General features: G+C 46.1%; 1 protein-coding gene across 1 annotated transcript in view; it reads right to left on the reverse strand.

The window, feature by feature from the left end:
• The window catches only part of RGS6 (regulator of G protein signaling 6), a 537,436-nt gene that overhangs the window by 226 nt on the left and 512,826 nt on the right, over nt 1-24,384 (reverse strand). The window contains 1 exon segment of the mRNA XM_065871495.1: nt 14,939-14,946. Coding sequence (XP_065727567.1) covers nt 14,939-14,946 — 8 coding nt within the window.

Raw genomic sequence — 24,384 nt, forward strand, 5'->3', positions numbered from 1 at the left:
GAGCCAGACAGGTGGATTAATTGTTGGCACGAGCCACGAGGCCAAACGACTTAGCTCACCAACCCCTTTCATCTCTCGGTTTGGGAGCCTTAACCACAGACAACTGAACAACCAGGTCTTGGGGGCAGGTTAGGGGGTGAGGGTGTGTCGCTGGTACACTTTTGGGGGCGTGGGGATTTTACTTACTCCAAATCAGGCATTTTAACCTTTAGGTAGAGTGTCTCTTAATGCCTGTGGGCTGTCCCTGAACTTGATTTTATCCAAGTGAGGAAGGAAAGGTGGCCTGGGGACTAGTAAGATCACGGGGGGTGGGTTGACCCAAATAGATGATGGGTAAGAATCTGGGTGACTGGGAACTAATGAATTAACTAGTCTGAAGAAGGCAGAAGACCTAGGAATCCTGTTTAAAATGCAGGATTGAGCTCTCCTTAGGTCTTCCTGACAACCTGTTCTGGGACTGGGAAGGTCTGGGGGCGCTGCCGAGGCTTGGAGCCTGGGCTGCAGGACACAGGGCAATGCACTCCTATGTTCTTGGTCCCCATCTCTGGTACCCGGAGGCTGACTCTGATGATTCCACATCAGGAAGTCTTACAAGCCCTTCATTTACAAACTATGAAGCCGTTCTTGTCCTTTCAAAAACAAAAAGGATGAACTCTATCGTGAGGCCTGGTACATGGGGCATAGAGGTCCTGAGAGAGGCCCGTTGCTCACAGGCCCAGGAGGAGCCTCTGACGTGGGACTGGGCACCAACAGGAGGATGGGGAAGGCTCAGTCCTTTGCTTATTTCCCTACAGCCGTAGTCTGCGCCCATTCCCTGCTCACCCTCTTCAGAAATCCATAGCATTGGACAGGCGTCTAGAGGAGAGTATGGCTGGACCCAAGCAGATTGAGCACTGTGTCTGAGAAAACACTCAGAACCCATCTTGATATTGACAGTGGGTCAGCGCCATCTGCCTAGGGTAGCACGTGGTCGTGCATCAGCAAGGGCTGCAGCGTTTGGAAGCGTGGGGTTTCAGGGCCAGCAATTCCTCATGTTCATTTCCAAGTGGGGTGTGAGGGCTCATCTTGTTTACTGGGCTTGGCTGCGTGTACGCTGGATGTAATTAAAAAAAATTGATCAGGTTTGTGAAGCCTGGCAGGGTACTCAATAAACCTGCTGATTGATGAATTGATGGATAATGGGCATTTCCAACAAACGAACAACATGGGCTGTGAGTTTGCTGGATGCAGGACCATATGTCATCTGGCTTAGCTCTCCACGGAGGGACGTGCCAGCTTGACTTTGAGAATTCCGATGGCAGGGATGGGAGCTTGTCCAGAAATGCAAATGCTCTCAGGGGCAGTTGGGAAGTCTGCATCTACCTCCCCTTTGCTCTGTTTTTCCCCTTTCATGCCTCATGTTTGCTAGTGAGACAAAACTTTTCATTTCTTTCTTCCCTACAGACACACACACACACACACACACAATCTCCCCATCAGCAACCTTATCTGAATCTTCAGATACACTAAACTTAGCCTGTGGCCGGATACATTTATACTGGGCTACGAATTTTTTAATCAGATTTTTTTTTTTTAATCCTAGAGGGTTTCAAGTGCCAGTCTTTGCAAGTCACTAAAAGCAGGATGGCTACTCCTCTGTGTGGAGTGAGTTAGGTACAACAGTAGCTCACAGATGGCAGAGGCTGACGGCCGAGGACTCCCTCCGGGCCTGGTTCTAAAGCACACATGGAGCCGGGACTTTTCCTTGACTGCCCTTTCTTGCACGGAGCTGTAGGCATTTGTCATCCAGGTGGTGGACCTGGGAACGGGCCTTCTCCATGCAGTCCTGAAGGCAGGAAGCACGGGGAAATGTGGACCTGATGAGTCTAGGGGCCTCCTGGTACGCGGGCTCTACCAAACCTCCCCCAGCTCCTTTCACCCTTTTCCATCCCTGCTCACGTGAAAGGCACCAAGGAATGCTGCTTTCCTCCTGGGTACTGCTTATCGCTGTGGAAACCTCACACCAAATACCAGCTCCTCCCCCCTCCTTCCATCCCTCCTCTACCAGGGCCACAAATTACACATGGTGTCTCCAAATATATTTCCAGGTTTGCCCTACAATGGCATTTGGGGCTCTGATTTAGCTGGCGGGTGTGAAAAAAAGGAATCACTAAAGCTTCTAAATAACAGTCCGTTGCCAGCGCAGACGTTAAAAGCCCAGAGACAAAGAGGGTGAGGTTTACCAGGCATCCAAACCCTCATCACAGCTTCATTCTCATTAGTGAGGTCATTTTGGCTGGAGAAGGGGCTGTGGTTGAGGGAGGTTAGAGGTTCTGTTTCTGGATGATTGTGTGTCTGTCTGTTTTAGGTGGATTTGGCCCTGAGGATCCCTACCCTCCACACCTCCCAGTTCTGTAGAGCGGGCTGGGCTGGGAGGCGTTAATTAATCTCTTCCTGCCTAAGTCCCAGAGCTCAGCCTCACAGCTCTGACTGCAAAGACCTGTGGCCAGCCCATCAATCCTTCCCCTCCCCTCCCCCAGCTGCTTGCAGCGCTTCACAGTTGGGGGCGGGGCTGCAGCTGACAGCCCTGGGGGAGAACACACCCTGAGACTGTTCCCAACCTCGAAGCCGTCCAGGTGGTACTCCTTGGCATTTCTGTCTCCCTCTCCCGCTCCTGCCCTCACACATTTACCAAATGCCAGTTCTGCTGCTAAAGGAGGTCATGATGGCTCAGGTTGGCTCAGGGGGCAGCTCAGCCCAGCCGCAATCTGTTCACTAGGCAGTGACCCCGTGGGTGAGGCTGGAAGGTGGTTACTCATGCAGGGTGCAGGCAAGGCTAGATGCTGGCCTCGGGCTTTGGGGAAGAAATCCTGCAAACACACTGGCTCAGCAGCTGCCTCACTTCTGAAGAGCTGAGGCTCTTATAATTTTCAGGGATCAAAGTGAAACCTGACAGCAGAGGCTACCGGTGTTCAGAGATGAGCTGCCCCAAGGTGTATGCCGCTAGGGGGTTGCTGCGAGCTCCTAGCTACTGCTCTGCGCACAGAGAGGGGAGCTCCCACCCTGCACCTTCTAGGGGTCTTTCCTTCCTCCTCTTCAGCCCCATCCTCGCCTCCAGTTTGGACGTTTCTGCAGGAGACACTTAGGAAGGGGAGTGGTAATTCTGCCTTTGCCTGGCATCTTGCTTAGTTACAGGGAAAGGAATTTTTTCAGGGTGTGAATGTGTGCTGTTCCTCAATGCTGGTCAGTTGGGAACAGATCATGGTGCCAGGAAACTGTAGCCAGCTCAGCCTGAGGCCTTGGCGTAGCTGAGCGAAGCAGCTGAAGGTGGTTGAAAATGCTATTAGCAGGCAGCCTTTGTCCAAGTGAAAAAATATACAGTGATTAAGAACTGAGCTGCAGAAGGTACATTCCAGAGACAGCAAAGCTTTGCATTCAGACAAAGTACTTTTCACCTTCGAGACATTTGGCCAAGTTTAATCCAATAGAATTTGTGATCCTTCAATTTCATGGACCGCAGGCTCAGTGCTGGGTTCACAAACACCCACACGTTCAATTCCCACCCTCCACCCTGACTAATCATTTCAGCTCTGCAGCCATCCTGATGGCTAGAAGCCTGGAAGAAGGTGGTCACGGAATCCTTTGTTTCTAAAAGGAAGTGCACAAAAGGAATGGCTCCCTTTTGTGAGGTGCTTCAGGAAAAATCGACATGCTGCTTGACATGCTGTGTGTGGCTCTGTGCATCGCACTTCCAGATATTAATCAACAAAGCATGCACCATCCGGGTTACCAAGAGCTTTCGCCACTCACTTACCTGAGAGTCTGACGCTAACCTCTTTGGCTGAGAGAAGGGCTGTGGCTCAGAGAGTAGCCCTGGGGGTCACATGGCATACTGGGGGCAGCGGAGCCAAGCACTAGTGGCTCAGGCAGGACCTTTTTCAACTCTAAGAAAGTAGAGACATCTGAGCTGCTGATGGGATTTTCTTGCTAATTTGCTCAGATGACCTAAGACCAAAGTTACAGATCTCAAGTCCACTAAGTCTAAACACATGCTATGAGGGGGATGGAAATCAACCGTGGCTGTCTCTAGGGGAGAGAGATGGAATTGACTGGGGAGGGGCATAAGGGAACTTTATAGGGTGATGGGTGTAAGTTACACTGGTGCATACATTCGTCAGATTCGTTGAACCATACATTTCAGATCTATTCATTTTGCCATGTGTAATTATGTTTCAGAAGATAAAAAAAGATTATGAAAAAATCCAGCTATCACATCTCTGCTTTGAAATGTCCCACCCCTTACTCTTTTTCAGTTGCTGTCCCAGCAACTTTGCCTTTTGGCTAAATTCAAAGCTTCCCCCTCCAGTAGAGGAGAAACCCAGATTCCTCTGCTAGGGGAACTAGAACTTGCAACAGAACTAACTTGGAACATGATTTCTAGTCTCCATAGATCCAAACGGATCACCTTGTGGTGACACACAGGCATTTTTCATCCCTGCTAATGAAAATCAGTGTTTTGCTGAATAGGGCTCACCAGGTGACCTCAGCAGGCAAGAAGTGGGAGGTCCCAGAGAGAAGCTGTCCTTTCAAGGAGGCTGAAAGTTACCTATGAGTAGACGATGCTCAGGTTCATAAATGATGAGTGTGTGTGAACTCACAGGCCTGTAGGGGACTTGACGGGAGAGCCGTCAGCCCTAAGAGCCAGGGAGAAAGGAAAGGTCCCAGCTTGGGTTTGTTGGGAGGGGGAGGAGCCAGGGATTCCAGCCAAGTCAGGACTGCCTGACATCATCGCGTGACTTCCCTGGAGGTTGGTCCCCCTGGTGCCGCCTTCTCCACTGAGCAAAGCAAAAGGGATGATTTCAAAAGGAAGTGTAAGGTATTCTGTGGCATCTCCTTTCTCAACGATGTTTAAGATTGGAGAGAGAGTGCCATTTGCTTGGGATAGTTTAGAGGGTTAGAAGCTCTGGCAGGGGATGGTAGGAAAACCCATACTTGATAGAGAATAATTTGAAAACACTGCAACTCTCCTCTTTCATCATCAGCAAGATGGGCAGATGAGATGGGAACTAGGCAATGGTTACACATGGCTGATCCATAGCAGACCTAGGCTGGAGCAGCATCCAGGAAGCAGAGGCTGCTTCCGGCTTTATCACGCTTCAGGGAAGGGGGAGGGGGTGGGGGGTTGCCCTGTGACAAGATCCATTCCTGAGGTATTACTCCTGGGTCCTTGCCAAGCTTTCTGATCTCTCTCAGGAGCTGAAGGGCATTTTATTTGGTATTGAAATATTCTCTTTATTTGACTTTTTAAAAATAGGATACCACAGACATCTGAGACGCAGCCGGGCTGGTGACTCGGCTGTGGGTGGCGCCCCAGAGTCCGGGTAGGCAGCAAGGGATGCAGGACGCTCTCCGAGGTCACCCCCGGGTAGAGCTGAGAGGCTGACATGGTCTCGGTGCTCCAGCCGGGTGTCAGGCCTGAGCCTCTGAGGTGGGAGAGCCAAGTTCAGGACATTGGTCCACCAGAGACCTCCCAGCTCCACGTAATATCAATCGGCAAGAGCTCTCCCAGAGATCTCTGTCTCAATGCTAAGACCCAGCTCCACTCAATGACCGGCAAGCTACAGTGCTGGACACCCCATGCCAAACAACTAGCAAGACAGGAACACAACCCCACCTATAGCAGAGAGGCTGCCTAAAATCATACTAAGTTCACAGACACCCCAAAAACACACCGCCGGACACAGTCCTGCCCACCAGAAAGACAAGATCCAGCCTCATCCATCAGAACACAGGTACCAGTCCCCTCCACCAGGAAGCCTACACAACTCACTGAACCAACCTTATCCACTGGGGGCAGGCACCAAAAACCACAGGAAGTATGAAGCTGCAGCCTACAAAAAGGAGACCCCAAACACAGTAAGTCAAGGAAAATGAGAAGACAGAGAAATACACAGCAGATGAAGGAGCAAGGTAAAAATTCACCAGACCAAACAAATGAAGAGGAAATAGGCAGTGTACCTGAAAAAGAATTCAGAGTAATGATAGTAAAGATGATCCAAAATCTTGGAAGTAGAATGGAGAAAATACAAGAAACGTTTAACAAGGACCTAGAAGAACTAAAGAGCAAACAAATAACGATGAGCAACACAATAAATGAAATTAAAAATTCTCTAGAAGGAATCAAGAGCAGAATAACTGAGCCAGAAGAACAGATAAGTGACCTGGAAGACAAAATAGTGGAAATAACTACTGCAGAGCAGAATAAAGATAAAAGAATGAAAAGAATTTAGGACAGTCTCAGAGACCTCTGGGACAACATTAAACTCACCAACATTCAAATTATAGGGGTCCCAGAAGAAGAAGAGAAAAAGAAAGGGACTGAGAAAATATTTGAAGACATTATAGTTGAAAACTTCCTTAATATGGGAAAGGAAATAATCAAGTCCAGGAAGCGCAGAGAGTCCCCATACAGGATAAATCCAAGCAGAAACATGCCAAGACACATATTAATCAAACTATCAAAATTAAATACAAAGAAAAAATATTAAAAGCAGCAAGGGGAAAGCAACAAATAACACACAAAGGAATCCCCATAAGGTTAACAGCTGATCTTTCAGCAGAAACTCTGCAAGCCAGAAAGGAGTGGCAGGACATATTTCAAGTGATGAAAGGGAAAAAACTATACCAAGATTACTCTACCCAGGGCTTCCCTGGTGATGCAGTGGTTAAGAATCCACCTGCCAGTGCAGGGGTTTTGGGCCCGAGCCCTGGTCCAGGAAGGTCCCACATGACACAGAGCAGCTACGTCCGTGTACCACAACTACTGAGCCTGTGAGCCACAACTACTGAAACCCGCACGCCTAGAGCCCATGCTCCACAACAAGAGAAGCCACTGCAACGAGAAGCCCGTGCACCGCAATGAAGAGTAGCCCCCGCTTGCCACAACTACAGAAAACCCATTCACAGCAACGAAGACACAACGCAGCCAAAAATAAATAATTTTTTTTAAAAAAAGATTACTCTACCCAGCAGGGATCTTATTCAGATTCGATAGAGAAATTAAAACCTTTACAGATAAGCAAACGCTAAGAGAATTCAGCACGACCAACCAGCTTTACAACAAATGCTAAAGGAACTTCTCTAGGCCAGAAACACAAGAGAAGGAAAAGACCTACAATAACAAACCCAATACAATTAGGAAAATGGTAATAGGAACATACATATCAATAACTACCTTAAATGTAAATGGATCAAATCCTCCAACCAAAGACATAGACTGGCTGAATGGATAAAAACACAAGACCCATATATATGCTGTCTACAAGACACCTACCGCAGACCTAGGGGCACATACAGACTGAAAGTGAGGGGATGGAAAAAGATATTCCATGCAAATGGAAATCAAAAGAAAGCTGGAGTAGCAATTCTCGTATCAGACAAAATGGACTTTAAAATAAAGATTATTACAGGAGACAAAGAAGGACACTGCATAATGATCAAGGGATCAATCCAAGAAGAAGATGTAACAATTGTAAATATTTATGCACCCAACATAGGAGCATCTCAATACATAAGGCAAATGCTAACAGCCATAAAAGGGGAAATCCACAGTAACACAATCATAGTAGGGGACTTTAACACTCCACTTTCACCAATGAATGGATCATGCAAAATGAAAATAAATAAGGAAATACAAGCTTTAAATGACACATTAAACAAGATGGACTTAATTGATATTTATAGGACATTCCATCCAAAAACAACAGAATACACTTTCTTCTCAAGTGCTGAAGGAACATTCTCCAGGATAAATCATACCTTGGGCCACAAATCAAGGCTTGGTAAATTTAAGAAAATTGAAATCATGTCAAGTATCTTTTCCAACCACAACACTATAAGACTAGATATCAATTACAGGAAAAAACCTGTAAAAAATACAAACACATGGAGGCTAAACAATACACTACTAAATAACCAAGAGATCACTGAAGAAATCAATGAGGAAATCAAAAAATACCTAGAAACAAATGACAATGAAAACACGATGACCCAACACCTATGGGATGCAGCAAAAGCAGTTCTAAAAGGGAAGTTTATAGCAATACAATCCTACCTCAAGAAACAAGAAACATCTCAACTAAACAACCTAACCTTACACCTAAAGCAATTAGAGAAAGAAGAACAAAAAAACCCCAAAGTTAGCAGAAGGAAAAAAATCATAAAGATCAGATCAGAAATAATTCAAAAATAAATGAAGGAAACGATAGCAAAGATCAATAAAACTAAAAGCTGGTTCTTTGAGAAGATAAACAAAACTGATCAACCATTAGCTAGATTCATCAAGAAAGAAAGGGAGAAGACTCAGATCAATAGAATTAGAAACGAAAAAGGAGAAGTCACAACCGACACTGAAGAAATACAAACATCATGAGAGATTACTACAAGGAACTACATGCCAATAAAATGGAAACCTGGAAGAAATGGACTAATTCTTAGAAAAGCACAACCTTCTGAGACTGAACCAGGAAGAAATAGAAAATATAAACAGACAAATCACAAGCAGTGAAATTGAAACTGTGATTAAAAATCTTCCGACGAACAAAAGCCCAGGACCAGATGGCTTCACAGGCGAATTCTATCAAACATTTAGAGAAGAGCTAACACCTATCTTTCTCAAATTCTTCCAAATATAGCAGAGGGAGGGACACTCCCAAACTCATTCTATGAGGCCACCATCACCCTGATACCAAAACCAGACAAGGATGTCACAAAGAAAGAAAACTACAGGCCAATACCACTGATGAACATAGATGCAAAAATCCTCAACAAAATGCTAGCAAACAGAATCCAACAGCACATTAAAAGGATCATACACCATGATCAAGTGGGGTTTATCCCTGGAATGCAAGGATTCTTCAATATATGCAAATCAATGTGATACACCATATTAACAAATTGAAGGATAAAAGCCATATGATAATCTCAATAGATGCAGAAGAAACTTTTGACAAAATTCAACACCCATTTATGATAAAAACCCTCCAGAAAGTAGGCATAGAGGGAACTTTCCTAAACATAATAAAAGCCATATATGACAAGCCCACAGCAAACATCATCCTCAATGGTGAAAAACTGAAAGCATTTCCACTAAGATCAGGAACAAGACAAGGTTGCCCACTCTCACCACTCTTATTCAACATAGTTTTGGAAGTTTTAGCCACAGCAATCAGAGAAGAAAAGGAAATAAAAGGAATCCAAATCGGAAAAGAAGAAGTAAAGCTGTCACTGTTTGCAGATGACATGATACTATACATAGAGAATCCTAAAGATGCTACCAGAAAACTACTAGAGCTAATCAATGAATTTGGTAAAGTAGCAGGATACAAAATTAATGCACAGAAATCTCTGGCATTCCTATATACTAATGATGAAAAATCTGAAAGTGAAATCAAGAAAACACTCCCATTTACCATTGCAACAAAAAGAAAAAAATATCTAGGAATAAACCTACCTAAGGATACGAAAGACCTGTATGCAGAAAATTATAAGACACTGATGAAAGAAATTAAAGATGATACAAATAGATGGAGAGATATACCATGTTCTTGGATGGGAAGAATCAACATTGTGAAAATGACTCTACTACCCAAAGCAATCTACAGATTCAATGCAATCCCTATCAAACTACCACTGGCATTTTTCACAGAACTAGAACAAAAAATTTCGCAATTTGTATGGAAACACAAAAGACCCCGAATAGCCAAAGCAATCTTTAGAACGAAAAAAGGAGCTGGAGGAATAAGGCTCCCTGACTTCAGACTATATTACAAAGCAACAGTAATCAAGACAGTATGGTACTGGCACAAAAACAGAAAGATAGATCAGTGGAACAGGATAGAAAGCCCAGAGATAAACCCACGCACATATGGACACCTCATCTTTGATAAAGGAGGCAGGAATGTACAGTGGAGAAAGGACAGCCTCTTCAATAAATGGTGCTGGGAAAACTGGACAGGTACATGTAAAAGTATGAGATTAGATCACTCCCTAACACCATACACAAAAATAAGCTCAAAATGGATTAAAGACCTAAATGTAAGGCCAGAAACTATCAAACTCTTAGAAGAAAACATAGGAAGAACACTCTATGACATAAATCACAGCAAGATCCTTTCTGACCCACCTCCTAGAGTAATGGAAATAAAAACAAAAATAAACAAATGGGACCTAATGAAACTTCAAAGCTTTTGCACAGCAAAGGAAACGATAACCAAGACCAAAAGACAACCCTCAGAATGGGAGAAAACATTTGCAAATGAAGCAACTGACAAAGGATTAATCTCCAAAATTTACAAGCAGCTCATGCAGCTCAATAACAAAAAAACAAACAACCCCATCCAAAAATGGGCAGAAGACCTAAATAGACATTTCTCCAAAGAAGATATACAGAATGCCAACAAACACATGAAAGAATGCTCAACATCATTAATCATTAGAGAAATGCAAATCAAAACTACAATGAGATATCATCTCACACCAGTCAGAATGGCCATCATCAAAAAATCAAGAAACAATAAATGCTGGAGAGGGTGTGGAGAAAAGGGGACACTCTTGCACTGCTGGTGGGAATGTGAATTGGTTCAGCCACTGTGGAGAACAGTATGGAGGTTCCTTAAAAAACTACAAATAGAATTACCATATGACCCATCAATCCCACTACTTGGCATATACCCTGAGAAAACCAAAATTCAAAGAGAGTCATGTACCAAAATGTTCATTGCAGCTCTATTTACAATAGCCAGGACATGGAAACAACCTAAGCGCCCATCATCGGATGAATGGATAAAGAAGATGTGGCACATATACACAATGGAATATTACTCAGCCTTAAAAAGAAATGAAATTGAGCTATTTGTAATGAGATGGATAGACCTAGAATCTGTCATACAGAGTGAAGTAAGTCAGAAAGAAAAAGACAAATACCGTATGCTAACACATATATATGGAATTTAAGGGAAAAAAATGTCATGAAGAACCTAGGGGTAAGATAGGAATAAAGACGCAGACCTACTGGAGAACGGACTTAAGGATATGGGGAGGGGGAAGGGTGAGTTTTGACAGGGCGAGAGAGAGTCATGGACATATACACACTAACAAACGTAGTAAGGTAGATAGCTGGGGGGAAGCAGCCGCAAGGCACAGGGATATTAGCTCGGTGCTTTGTGACAGCCTGGAAGGGTGGGATGGGGAGAGTGGGAGGGAGGGAGACGCAAGAGGGAAGACATATGGGAACATATGTATATGTATAGCTGATTCACTTTGTTGTAAAGCAGAAACTAACACACGATTGTAAAGCAATTATACCCCAATAAAGATGTTAAAAAAAAAAAAAAAAAAAGAAATACAAACATCATGAGAGATTACTACAAGGAACTACATGCCAATAAAATGGAAACCTGGAAGAAATGGACTAATTCTTAGAAAAGCACAACCTTCTGAGACTGAACCAGGAAGAAATAGAAAATATAAACAGACAAATCACAAGCAGTGAAATTGAAACTGTGATTAAAAATCTTCCGACGAACAAAAGCCCAGGACCAGATGGCTTCACAGGCGAATTCTATCAAACATTTAGAGAAGAGCTAACACCTATCTTTCTCAAATTCTTCCAAATATAGCAGAGGGAGGGACACTCCCAAACTCATTCTATGAGGCCACCATCACCCTGATACCAAAACCAGACAAGGATGTCACAAAGAAAGAAAACTACAGGCCAATACCACTGATGAACATAGATGCAAAAATCCTCAACAAAATGCTAGCAAACAGAATCCAACAGCACATTAAAAGGATCATACACCATGATCAAGTGGGGTTTATCCCTGGAATGCAAGGATTCTTCAATATATGCAAATCAATGTGATACACCATATTAACAAATTGAAGGATAAAAGCCATATGATAATCTCAATAGATGCAGAAGAAACTTTTGACAAAATTCAACACCCATTTATGATAAAAACCCTCCAGAAAGTAGGCATAGAGGGAACTTACCTCAACATAGTAAAGGCCACCATTCTCAATGGTGAGAAACTGAAACCATTTCCACTAAGATCAGAAACAAGACAAGGTTGCCTACTCCCACCATTATTATTCAACATAGTTTTGGACGTTTTAGCCACAGCAATCAGAGAAGAAAATGAAATAAAAGGAATCCAAAACGGAAAAGAGGAAGTAAAGCTGTCACTGTTTGCAGATGACATGATACTATACATAGAGAATCCTAAAGATGCTATCAGAAAACTACTACAGCTAATCAATGAATTTGGTAAAGTAGCAGGATACAAAATTAATGCACAGAAATCTCTTGCATTCCTATACACTAATGAAAAATCTGAAAGAGAAATTAAGGAAACACTCCCATTTGCCATTGCAACAAAAAGATAAATTACCTAGGAATAAACCTACCTAAGGAGACAAAAACCTGTATGCAGAAAACTATAAGACACTGATGAAAGAAATTAAAGATGATACAAAGAGATGGAGAGATATACCATGTTCTTGGATTGGAAGAATCAACATGGTGAAAATGAATAAACTACCCAAAGCAATCTACAGATTCAATGCAATCCCTATCAAAGTACCAATGGCATTTTTCACAGAACTAGACCAAAAATTTCACAATTTGTATGGAAACACAAAAGACCCCAAATAGCAAAAGCAAATTTGAGAAAGAAAAACGGAGCTGGAGGAATCACGCTCCCTGACTTCAGACTATACTACAAAGCTACAGTAATCAAGACAATATGGTATATAGCTGATTCACTTTGTCATAAAGCAGAAAGTAACACACCATTGTAAAGCAATTATACTCCAATAAAGATGTTAAAAAAAAAAAGACAGTATGGCACTGGCACAAAGACAGAAATATAGATCAGTGGAACAGGATAGAAAGCCCAGAGATAAACCCATGCACATATGGTCACCTTACCTTTGATAAAGGAGGCAAGAATACACAATGGAGTAAAGACAGCCTCTTCAATAAGTGGTGCTGGGAAAACTGGACAGCTACATGTAAAAGAACGAAATTAGAACACTCCCTAACACCATACACAAAAATAAACTCAAAATGGATTAAAGATCTAAGTGTAAAGCCAGACACTATCAAACTCTTAGAGGAAAACATAGGCAGAACACTCTATGACATAAATCACAGCAAGATCTTTTTGGACCCACCTCCTAGAGAAATGGAAATAAAAACAAAAATCAACAATGAACCCTAATAAACAATGGGACCTACTGAAACTTAAAAGCTTTTGCACAGCAAAGGAAACCATAAACAAGATGAAAAGACAACCCTCAGAATGGGAGAAAATATTTGCAAGTGAAGCAACTGACAAAGGATGAATCTCCAAAATATACAAGCAGCTCATGCAGCTCAATATCAAAAAACCAAACAACCCAATCCAAAAATGGGCAGAAGACCTAAATAGACATTTCTCCAAAGAAGATATACAGATTGCCAACAAAGACATGAAAGGATGCTCAACATCACTAATCATTAGAGAAATGCAAATCAAAACTACAATGAGGTATCACCTCACACTGGTCAGGATGGCCAGCATCAAAAAATCTACAAACAAAAAATGCTGGAGAGGGTGTGGAGTAAAGGGAACGCTCTTGCACTTTTAGTGGGAATATAAATTTATACAGCCGCTATGGAGAACAGTACGTAGGTTCCTTAAAAAACTAAAAATAGAACTACCATATGACCCAGTAATCCCAATACTGGGCAAATACCTTGAGAAAACCATAATTCAAAAAGAGTCATGTACCACAGTGTTCATTGCAGCACTATTTACAATAGCCAGGACATGGAAGCAACCTAAGTGTTCATCAACAGATGAATGGATAAAGAAGATGTGGCACATATATACAATGGAATATTACTCAGGCATAAAAAGAAACAAAATTGAGTTATCTGTAGTGAGGTGGATGGACCTAGAGTCTGTCATACAGAGTGAAGTAAGTCAGAAAGAGAAAAACAAATACTGTATACTAACACATATATATGGAATCTAAAAAAAAAAAAAGGTCATGAAGAACCTAGGGGCAGTACAGGAATAAAGACACAGATGTAGAGAATGGACTTGAGGACACAGTAGGGGGAAAGGTAAGCTGGGACGAAGCGAGAAAGTGGCACGGACATATATACACTACCAAATGTAAAATCGATAGTTAATGGGAAGCAGCCGCATAGCACAGGGAGTTCAGCTCCGTGCTTTGTGACCACCTAGAGGGGTGGGATAGGGAGGGTGGGCGGGAGGCGCAAGAGGGAGGGCATATGGGGATATATGTATATGTATAACTGATTCACTTCGTTATACAGCAGAAACTAACACACCATTCTAAAGCAATTATACTCCAATAAAGATGTAAAAAAAAAAAAAAAGGGTACCACAAATATAAAACAAAGCTTCCCTCCCCTCCAAATCAAGAGATAGGTGAAAATTGAATTATTTTTAAAAAAGCTCTCTGGACGCAGACTTAACATACATTAAACCTATGTAAAAAGTAAGGAATATGGTCAAAATATAAACAGTGGATTATTTTGCAATAGCCCACCATTTTATGTACAGTAATATAAACAATCAGGTTTTTCCACGTCAATGGTGGGTCTATGGAATCTGCCTGCAGTCGTGTCTGCTGAGAGCAATTCCCACAAAATGTTACTGGGATCATTAGCAGGTCCAGACACCTTACTCTAGCCTGGCAACTAGCAGTGCTTTTTTTTTTTTTTTTTTAATTTTTACTTAATTTTTTTTTTTTTTTTAATTTAGAAACGTTGAGTTTATCTGAACTAAATGTGAGAGGACCAACCTATATCCCCTATCTCCAGGGATTTTCTCTTTGAATTTCTTGTTCCTGCCCAACGGGGTGGCATTGTTATCTCATGCACCCTCCCTTCTCAAGTGCCCTCCTCTTTGACTCAACCAGACCTTGATGGTGGCAGTGTAGGGACGGTCCCCTTACTAGGGACACAGGTTAGCTGCCGAGGAAAGTTACTAACGGCCACCCATTGATTGAACATAGAGCAGCTGTTGTGTGTCAGCGCACTTGACATTTGAGAGACACCTGTGCTAATGTCCACAGCATCTTTGCCAGTTAGGTATTCCTTTAACCCTCACTGGACACATGAGGTTGAACCACTAGCCTGAGTGCACACAGCTGGTCAGTGGCCTTCACGGCCCATCCACCTTCTCCCTGTACATGACTGTCACTCTCAAGGAAGGAGGCAGGTGGAAAAGCTCAGGACTAAGGATTCCTCCACATCTACCCACACCAGACTATCTCTCTGGGCAGTGCAGGGTGATTTTCTCAACCTCACTGAGAAAGACGCTTCAGCTCTTGGGCACACTTGAGACCATCCCAGGCATTTCTGTTCTGCCTAAGCTGCTTCCCTTCCTCACACTGGGGACTCCTGAGAAGGAAAAGCTGCTACCTTCTGGCTGGCAAGCCTGGCAAAGTGGGACTTTGGCTGTTGTGCTGAGCTGAGGTGCACGTCACCGCTGCTTGGCACTCATGGGTTTAAAACGGTGGCTACTGGACCGGCCAGTGAAGCTGCCACTTCTGTTTGTGGCCCTGTGTTATTGGTGCCGATGCCTCTGGGATCTCCATAGCAGCAGTCCCAGGGAGGAGAGAAGCAGGTGTGATGTTTACCTTCCTGACGAGGGGTGGGCGGATGCTTTACTCCAATTAGAACCAACCCCAATTAGAACCACGTGCCCAAATCGAGCTGGCTGGGGAAGCCCTCCCTGGCTGCCCTTCCTCGCACTTCTGATTCCTGCCCCCTCATCGTGCTCGTCACTTATGGGGCTCTTTGCAAAGTCCGACCTCTACCTGTTAGTTTTTGTGGGTGATGGGAGACCTTCCTCCATGGTCCCCAGCTGTGCAGGGACAAATCTGGAACCAGGCAGGCATGCCGGATGCCGCGAGTGACAAGGGCTCAGCAGCTGTGCCCGACACTGGTGGCACAATGCCCAGTCCCCAACTCCCCAGCCTCCCGTCCAAGTTGTGCATTTCCATTTTCCCTGCTGCTTTTTTCACCTCACGCAGGAGAAATGCCCCCCTTTTATTACCGCATCTCTTATCTCCTTCCTCTCGTTCTGACTGAAAAACCCTGGTGCTCTTTCTACACTCAGCCTGCAGCAAGTTCTTGGTGGACACAGGGGTGGAGCGGAGGTGGGCATTCTGTTCACAAGGCCCCCCGATGGCACGCCTTCCTTAGCCCATGCTGTGCTTGCCTCCTCTTCCTTAAATGTACTCTGGCATCTCTGCGCTGGTTCACCCCAAACTAGGCAAGGGACCAAAGACTCAAGGAAACAGGGACGTGGCTGAGTTGCTATCGGCAACAACTTGATGCTACTTTTTTTCCAACTAGGAAGTTCAAGTGACCCTTGACTATGGCGACAGGGAAGAGCGCTGCTGAAGTTTAGTGGATGAGACAGCAGGAGGGATCACTTGCTCGGCAGTGTGTGATCCTTCTCAGGACCCAGGAGGACTCTAACCCCACCCTCCCAAGGGCACTTCTCATCTCCTGCGAACACGTTCACCCAGAACACATCCATGGCTTGGGGTCCTTGGTTAAGCCGGCTGCCAGGGCAGAGTTTCAAGGGCACAGGCTGCCAACATGCTGACTGTCCCCACCGCCCCAAAGCATAATCTTTCCGTGAATGTCCAAGTCCATTTGGATACACATTCAAAGAGGGCTGGCTAATTTCTCTTTCCTCCCTACTCTCAGGAATGCAGTTTGGCGGGCATTTATCAGACATGTATTTCTAACCTGAAAAAGTGCAGCAGGGGACAGGTCAAGCAGTATTTTTCAAGACACCTCTGGACAGAAACGTGGGCTGATGGAATTCTCAGCCACAGAGAACCTTCTTACTTCCCTACAAACCCTTTTCACACGTCGCTGCAATGCTCTCCATCCCTGTGACACAGGGGATGGGCGGTTCCCTAGCCCTCTTCTCCCCTGGTGGTCTAGCAGGCAGAAAGGTGAGATTTCCAAGTTTCCCACAGGACTTGGCCCTGGACCACAGAGGAAGAGCAATGGAAGCTGTAAGTGGGAGACTAAGCCCCAGGATGTTGCTGTTGGGTCTAAAAGCATCTTCAAAGACAGAGGGCATTTCTGCTAGGGGTCCAGGAGAAGCGAGTTACAGGATCAACACCTGAAGACATTATTTGTACATTGCCTCTGGGACAAGGCACTCATCTCTGTGTCATTTCTAGACCCCTCAGCTTCTTGTTTCTTAGGAAGAAAAAACTATGGGTGCAAAAAAAGAGGCAGGAAAAATGGGCACACTAAAAACTGGGTGCCACTGACCGTCCATGGAACTAGGGTGTGAGAACAGGAGGGGCGGGCAGAGATGAGGCCACGGACAAACAGATCATCTCTTCCGGATTTGGAGCACCTTCTGGGCGGAAGGATCCCAAAGAAGGTTAGAGAGTTCGGACGCCGGGATCACTCACCCACTGCTGGAAGGAAGCCACCTCGGGGGTGAAATGCAGCGGCCATTCTGACTCTGCGCCAACAGCACTAGGCAATTGTGTTTTTAGGAAGGGAAGTGAAGAATAACTTATCCAGCTGAAACCGTGAAGACCTGTGGCTTTAGGGGAGCCCCTGCCCAGACACGCACACAGCAGCAGCGGGCAGGCGGTCCATGCGCAGAGGCACAAGCCGGTCTGCAGCGTATGTTACACACGTACCATACACTGAACACGGAGGCGTGTTATCAGGCAGGTAGCACATGCACCCGTGTATGCCGCTGTACACACGCTCATGTGAGTGTTTACACCACAGGCACTTGCAAAAGCATCTCATGCAAGGTTCATGAGTAACCACGTGATTGGCTGTAGAGCTTTACATCGGGCTCCTAAGATGCCGATCTTTGACAGACACTGCAAACTTCAAGCATTTACCTTAAGGCACGTATATAAACCTGACTTCCCCCAGGAAAAAGCCATTCGTGTCAGTGGAAATGGCCTCTCTGCTTCTGTTTGTCAAAACTGCAAGCAGTGGGAGCGTGCCGCCCAGGGGGCTGGCTTCCGAGGGATTTCAAAGCATCCCCTGCCACTTGGTTCTGACTTCTCCAACCACCCAACTTTGTAGCACGCATTTAAAAAATAGGAGCCTCTGTTTATCTGGCAGATGGAACAACCAGACTTGGTGAGGTTGTACTGCTCAGGGTGGCTCCAGGCAGGCAGACAGCTGCCAGGTGAGGGTTTCTGGGAATGAGGCTTCTGCGGTGCAGAGCGCTACATCTGCAGGACTGGATTTCATGCTCTTATAGGGGAGAACCATCTCCGATCTGTGTCTGGAAGCAGGAGGCATCTCAGGGTCCTGCACCTCAGGAGTCGGGGCAAATGCCAGATCCTGACGACGTAGGCAGTGTTTCCTTGGTGGCCCTCCCCACGTCCTGGCACCGCACTGCTACAAGCCCCTAGCTCCTACAGCTTCCTGGGAAGTGCACAGGGGCCCTGAGAAATAGACCACAGGGCAGAAGCTGGTGTGCTGGGTACCACAGTCCCTCCATTCCTAGGGAAAGCAGAGAAACTGGCTCTCTGAGTTGACTTTCAAAATAAGACACTAATAATAGCTACCATTTATCGAGTAGAGTCATGAGCCGGTTGCTGTAATAAACGAATGTGCTTTGCGCACATTGTCGTATTTGAGATACGCGTGTCACCATCCTCAACTGCAAAATAAATACAATAATACCTACCTTGCAGGACGTGGTTGGAAATCAGATAAGGTAATAAGAGCTAATGGGCTGCAGGTAACATCATAATGATGAAAATAATACTACAAAGAGCTATACTTAAGCATATATACTGCAGACACTATGCGAAGCAGTTTATGTATTCTTTCCCTCTTAATCATTTACTCTTATCTTTTCTACAGATGAGGAAACTGAGGCTTGGAGTCTGAAACGCACAGTTAAGTGGTGGAGCTGGGGGAGAACCGAAGTCCCTCTCAGGCCAAGTTCTGCATGACACGGATGCCCACAGTGCGACAGCGTGAGCGCCCAAGACATGGCAGCTGTTCTTTTTATGCCCTCATTTAGTGCCAACATCCACCCAGGGCAGCAGGCATCATTGTACCCATCAGGCAAGTGAGCGGCTTGCCCAGGGTCTTATGCCAACTTCAGGTGGAGAAATAGGATTCAACGGGGGCTGCCCATCCCTAACCCTGAGCCCATTCTCTACATTCTGGTGGCCCCTAGAGGGATGTTGTTCTCAGGGGGCGGAGCCAGCAGGTCATCTTCAGTAGGGGATGAGGATGCAGTTGGGGGAAATATCACTGCCAGGTTTTTGACATTTAACCTCTCATAGGTAGTGCTGTTCAGTCACACCCAGAGAGCTGGCTGAGGAGCAGTGAGGACAGCTCAGGGCAGGACGAGGGGCCAGGTGGAGCCTCTCAAAACAAACTCCTGCCAGGGCAAGATGCACGTCGCTGTGCAGTCCTCCGTGCAGTCCTGGGGAGGATGGAAAGAAAGGGGACCCTGACATCAAACCTACACAAAGCTGCTGAAGGGCAAGCTGGGGGCTCTAGTGGCCAACACCCCAGCCGCACGCCTTCCTGGTGATCCTCATAACGTCCTACACATCTAGAAACAATTCAGCAACGCTCTGACTGAGGGCTAGCAAATGAGGGGCTCTGAAGCTGTATCATTACCAAGGAAACCGCCCTTGAGGATATGACCACAGGGCGGTGACCACTCACAAATACTAATAGTTGAATCCTTTACATATTTAGAATTATGGATGCCCTGGAACCTTCCAGGATCATTCAGGACAGAGAGTCCATCAGAACTTCCCCTCTACTTTTGCCGCAGCTCACAAGGTTGGCTTGAGTTTTGTACTGGCTGCTCCATCTCCATTTCCCAACTTAGTATGCTATGATGGAAAGGGCAGGCCCTCTACCCTTACTTGATGGTCTGTCTTCTCCCATCAGCTGTGGGGATTTGGATGCACCATGCTCTTGGTACAAATGAGAAAGGCCAGGGGCATGGTGTAAATCAGTTCTCCAACCCTGTGAAAGAGCGTGGGCTCCCCCTGGATCCCCATACCTCTCTCTCCCCTACCTCTTATATCTAGGCATCAATCACGCCCACCAGAGTTTTAAAGGCCTGTATGAGGGAACACAGTAACAATCAACTCTGACTGGGCTTTCTTTAGCTTCAAAATATGTCTTATTAAAACTTTGCTGACTTTATCGGGATCACCATGTTTAATGAGAGGCCTCAAAGAATTTGAAAGCAAAAGATGAGGAGAGGGAAAAAGCCATAAGCTGTAATCACCATAATTATACAATCCCATGATGAGTTGAAGGCAGCCCTGGCAATGCCCGAGAGAGGAGGGAGTGTCATTTGCAATCAGGTTGGTTCTCGGGACAGCTGGCAAGAATGTGACACGAGAGCCCTTCCCTTCGCCTGAGTCCTCACGGAAGGGCCCAAGAGGAGGGGGCCCACGAGCGCAGTTTCCCCGTGGTCTAAGGCATCAGGGGGCGTGTTCTGTTCCTGGCCAGGCTGAGACAGTTTGGGGGCCAGCTTGTCCTCCTGGAACCTGCACTGGCATTAGGTAAAAGGCAACTGGCTTGATCATCTTTTCTGCTTTCAACAAAACACCCTTGCTGGATGGAAATGATGTCAGGCCAAGCCTTCTCCAGCATAAGGCCAGGGCACCCCGCACACGCCAACCCTGGCTGTGCTCAGCCTCCCTAAGCCAACGGGCACCGGTGTCCTCCGCGCACTGATTTCCTCCTGGGCATTCAGGCGAGAGAGCCCTGTTGCCCAGGGCTCAGCTGCCGCAGCAGCAGCGACTGGCTTAAAAAACCAAAAACAAAAGGCCAGGATGACGAGCGAAGGGCAGCAATTCCAGTTCTTGACAGTGGCCTTGCCTTCATCGTCGTCATCTGGCTTTTCTCCCTCAAGGTAAAATCTAATCTTCTCCGGATCCCTCTCCTCCAGTCTCAGCAAACTCCCTCCATGTGATCTGTCCTCCTTTTCCGTAGCTTATTTATAAACCATATGATAAAATGCAGTAGTTTCACAAATATTTAATGCATCCGAGGATTCCAGAGGTGATGGAATTCAGAGCAGAAACCTGCTCTACCATATCCTTGGCCACTCAGCTTCTGAACGTTTCCAGGGAGCTCCTTTTTTCCTTGGGGTGACATATTCCATCGTTGGGAAGCTGCTACCGTTAGAATATTCTTAGAATGAGTGACCGTCCCCATGTCTTCTATGCATGTGTTCTAGCTTTGTCTGGAACAATCCAGAAATGTCCACTCACTCTGTGAGACGAACACACATATAGCTCTAGATGGTTACTGAATCTCTTTAGGGGCAGAACGCCTTTATCTCCTTCAGTCTCATCTGACATGGCTTCCAGAGTCCCCAGCTATTCTCTTCTGAATTTTCTCTAGTTTGTTGAAGTTCCCAATAAAGTGCAGGGGGCTTAGAACCAAGATTCAACACAGTCTAGAGCAACACAGAGAGCAGTGGAGCACTTCTTTTCTGACTGTTCCACTTTTGTTATTACAACCTAAAGTTGCTTAAAAAAAAAAAGCGATCGCATCCTGCTTTTGCTTCTATCAGCCTTGTAATCAATTGCAACCCCAGAATTTTTTAAACTTGAATTACAGTGAAGGCTAGGAATGCCATCCTGTAGTTGTGAGACTGAATTTTTTTTTAACATAAATTCTATCTGGTTAAATTATACCTGGTTGTTTGGACCCATCATTCTACCTGAAGGAGATGGTTTTATGGTAATTCCATTACCTATCCTATGAGCAGTACCTTCCAGGTTTGCAACTTTGAGTGTGACTGACATGTTTGTCTCTCCATCTGAGTCATCAAAAAGGATGTGGATAGGACAGGGCTATGGCTGGACCCTTGTGGCCACAACTAGAAACTGCATTTCCCATGGACATAGATCTGTTAATTCACCATCTTATCAGCCATTAAGATGCGATGAATATACTTGCTTTCCCTAATTATGGGCAAACATAGAGGCAGCGGAGGTGGAGGGGGTACAGGGGACAGGAACTGATAGTATTTTCAACCTTATTGCACTGGTATCTGGTCACAAATAAATATTTTCTGGAGCAAGGGATGTAGTTACGATGGTCATCCATCTACAGTAAGCCAGGCTTGCAAGGAGGGTGTGGAAAGTTCCTGCACATATCACACCAGTGAGGCCCATTCTTGTCTGGGGCTGTGGTGCCATCGCTCAGGCCAAAATGAATTGACCGTGACCAGCGGGTGTGGCAGAACTCTTGCCATTTGGACGCTGCCACTGCCCGGGTAGCTATACACTCCCAACCCCATCCCACCTTCCCATCTGTCAGGGAGCCAGCAAACAAACACTCAAGGGTCTTTCTCTCATTGGCCTTCAGGTAACATCACTAAACTGAAGATCCCACTGCTCCAAGCTCTTTTCAGCTCCCCTGCAGTGTCTCAGTTAGCATTCTGATTCATAGCAACATTTTAGAGATTGTTCCTTCCTATGGATTTGTATCCTGCCCTCCTTCCAGAATACCATGGTTCCCAAACTCGATTTGAACCAAAGATACTCATTTGCTGCTGAGAAACAGGGGAGACTCCCGCGTTGCTTTCACCAGGAGCGCATTCTGGGGAAATGCCGCGGCCGGCTTACTTCTCAACCTTTGAAGTCCTTTGACCTTGAGCTCTCTGACTTCTAACCGTCCAGTCTGGACACAGGCAGAGTTGGGTCTCTTCTCCCTGACCTTGACATTGGCAGCTTTGTCTCCTTCCTAGGTTCCTGCTATTCCAAAGCCTGCCTAATGCCTGGAGGTTTGTCTCCTGCCCCCTGCGTGGTACTGCTGCTCCCCTGGCAGGTCCGAGGCGGATTCTGTCCTCTGGAGAAGCGGGCGTCCTGTCCCCTGCGTGGCCTGCACTCCCCGCCGTTCATCCCACTGAGGGCCCTGTGGTCGGTCACCTTCACCCTCTGCCTTCTCCCTGGACAGATGGGAGCCCATGGCCGTTCTCACGTGGCTGCCTGGGGACATGAGCCAGAAATCTGACGGTACAAGCAACAGGGAACGGGCTGAAATCCCACAGCCCCATCAGCCACTTCTAAAGAGAGAGATCCTTCTAGAAGGACGTCTTTCCTGAGTGGGGGGTAGGAGGAAGGCTCCGTTATGGCAAAGGGCTGCAGGTCAGCTCCCGAAATAGCTTCCCACCTGGCACATCCATCCACAGTGTGCCCCCAGCCTGCCTCGCGGGAGACTGGCAGGGATGCGATTTGGATCGGAATCACTGGCTGTAAACACACAGCTGTGCCTTTCTGCCTCGTGGGAGTTTTTCACTTGACTGCTCGGCACACTGGGGTCTGGGGAAGGCAGGAGAAGCCCGGGGTGGGGGAGAGGGAGGGCCGGCCAGAGGAGGAGGGAGTAGTTTTGCAGAGCCTAGCTGTCCCCTGGGTCAGGAGTCTGAGTCACTGCCGCATTTCTTCTCGAGTGGGCACTCCGCGGGGAGGGTGTTTTTGGCTGCTTTTGGTTGACAGGTTGAACCATCAGCTGGGGGTTCCTCCTTCCAAGAGGAGTGGCAGTGTCAAAAATGACAACCTCTGACCCTTTTTGATAAATAAAAATCTCACCCTTCCCCAGAGTTTCAGAAAGAACCCCTCCCAACACCCCCATGGAGAGCCGCTTTATCTCTTTGTCTTCTCTGTATCCTGCCAGCTAAGCTGATTCAGCTGTCTTACATTTGATAGTTGGTTTATAAAAAAATAAACTTTTACATTTTCATTTTCCAGCTACAAAGCTATAATATTAAACGTGCTTTTTCAAACTTCACTTGGACCCTAGATGGAGAGAGAGAAGGATCGAGACCAGAGGAGGCTTAACCTACCACTGACTATAACCAGGTTAACACGCCCTCTGTGCCCTCTTTTTGGGCATTAAGAGAGGACAGTGGAAAGCCGGCCCGGAGTTCTCCAGGGAACTAGAAAGTGTGGTAGTAGGAGAACAGCAGAGTGATGCTGAGGTCACCAGATACTCAGAGTCTATTTTTCCCACCCTCCCACAATGCACGGGGTGATGTGGCAGCAGCCATGCAGAGCCCATCCCTCTGCCCGACTGACCTCACCCCCACCTCCCGACACACACCCAGCTGGGCATCCATCCCAGAATGGCGGGGACTGCGGCACCGGCAAGACTGACAGGGTGCGTGGTGCCTACCCTGCTCTTTGTGATCTCTCCCTCCCTGCCCTTTGTGACCTCTCCCTCCCTGCCCTCCAGGGGTCACAGTGTACAGTGAGCCCTGAGCGATGGAGGGATGGGGCCTGTGCGTCAGGTGCCAGTTGCACCCAGTTCTGACG

The sequence above is a fragment of the Phocoena phocoena genome, chromosome 2, assembly GCF_963924675.1.
Source record: "Phocoena phocoena chromosome 2, mPhoPho1.1, whole genome shotgun sequence".
Taxonomy (NCBI): domain Eukaryota; kingdom Metazoa; phylum Chordata; class Mammalia; order Artiodactyla; family Phocoenidae; genus Phocoena; species Phocoena phocoena.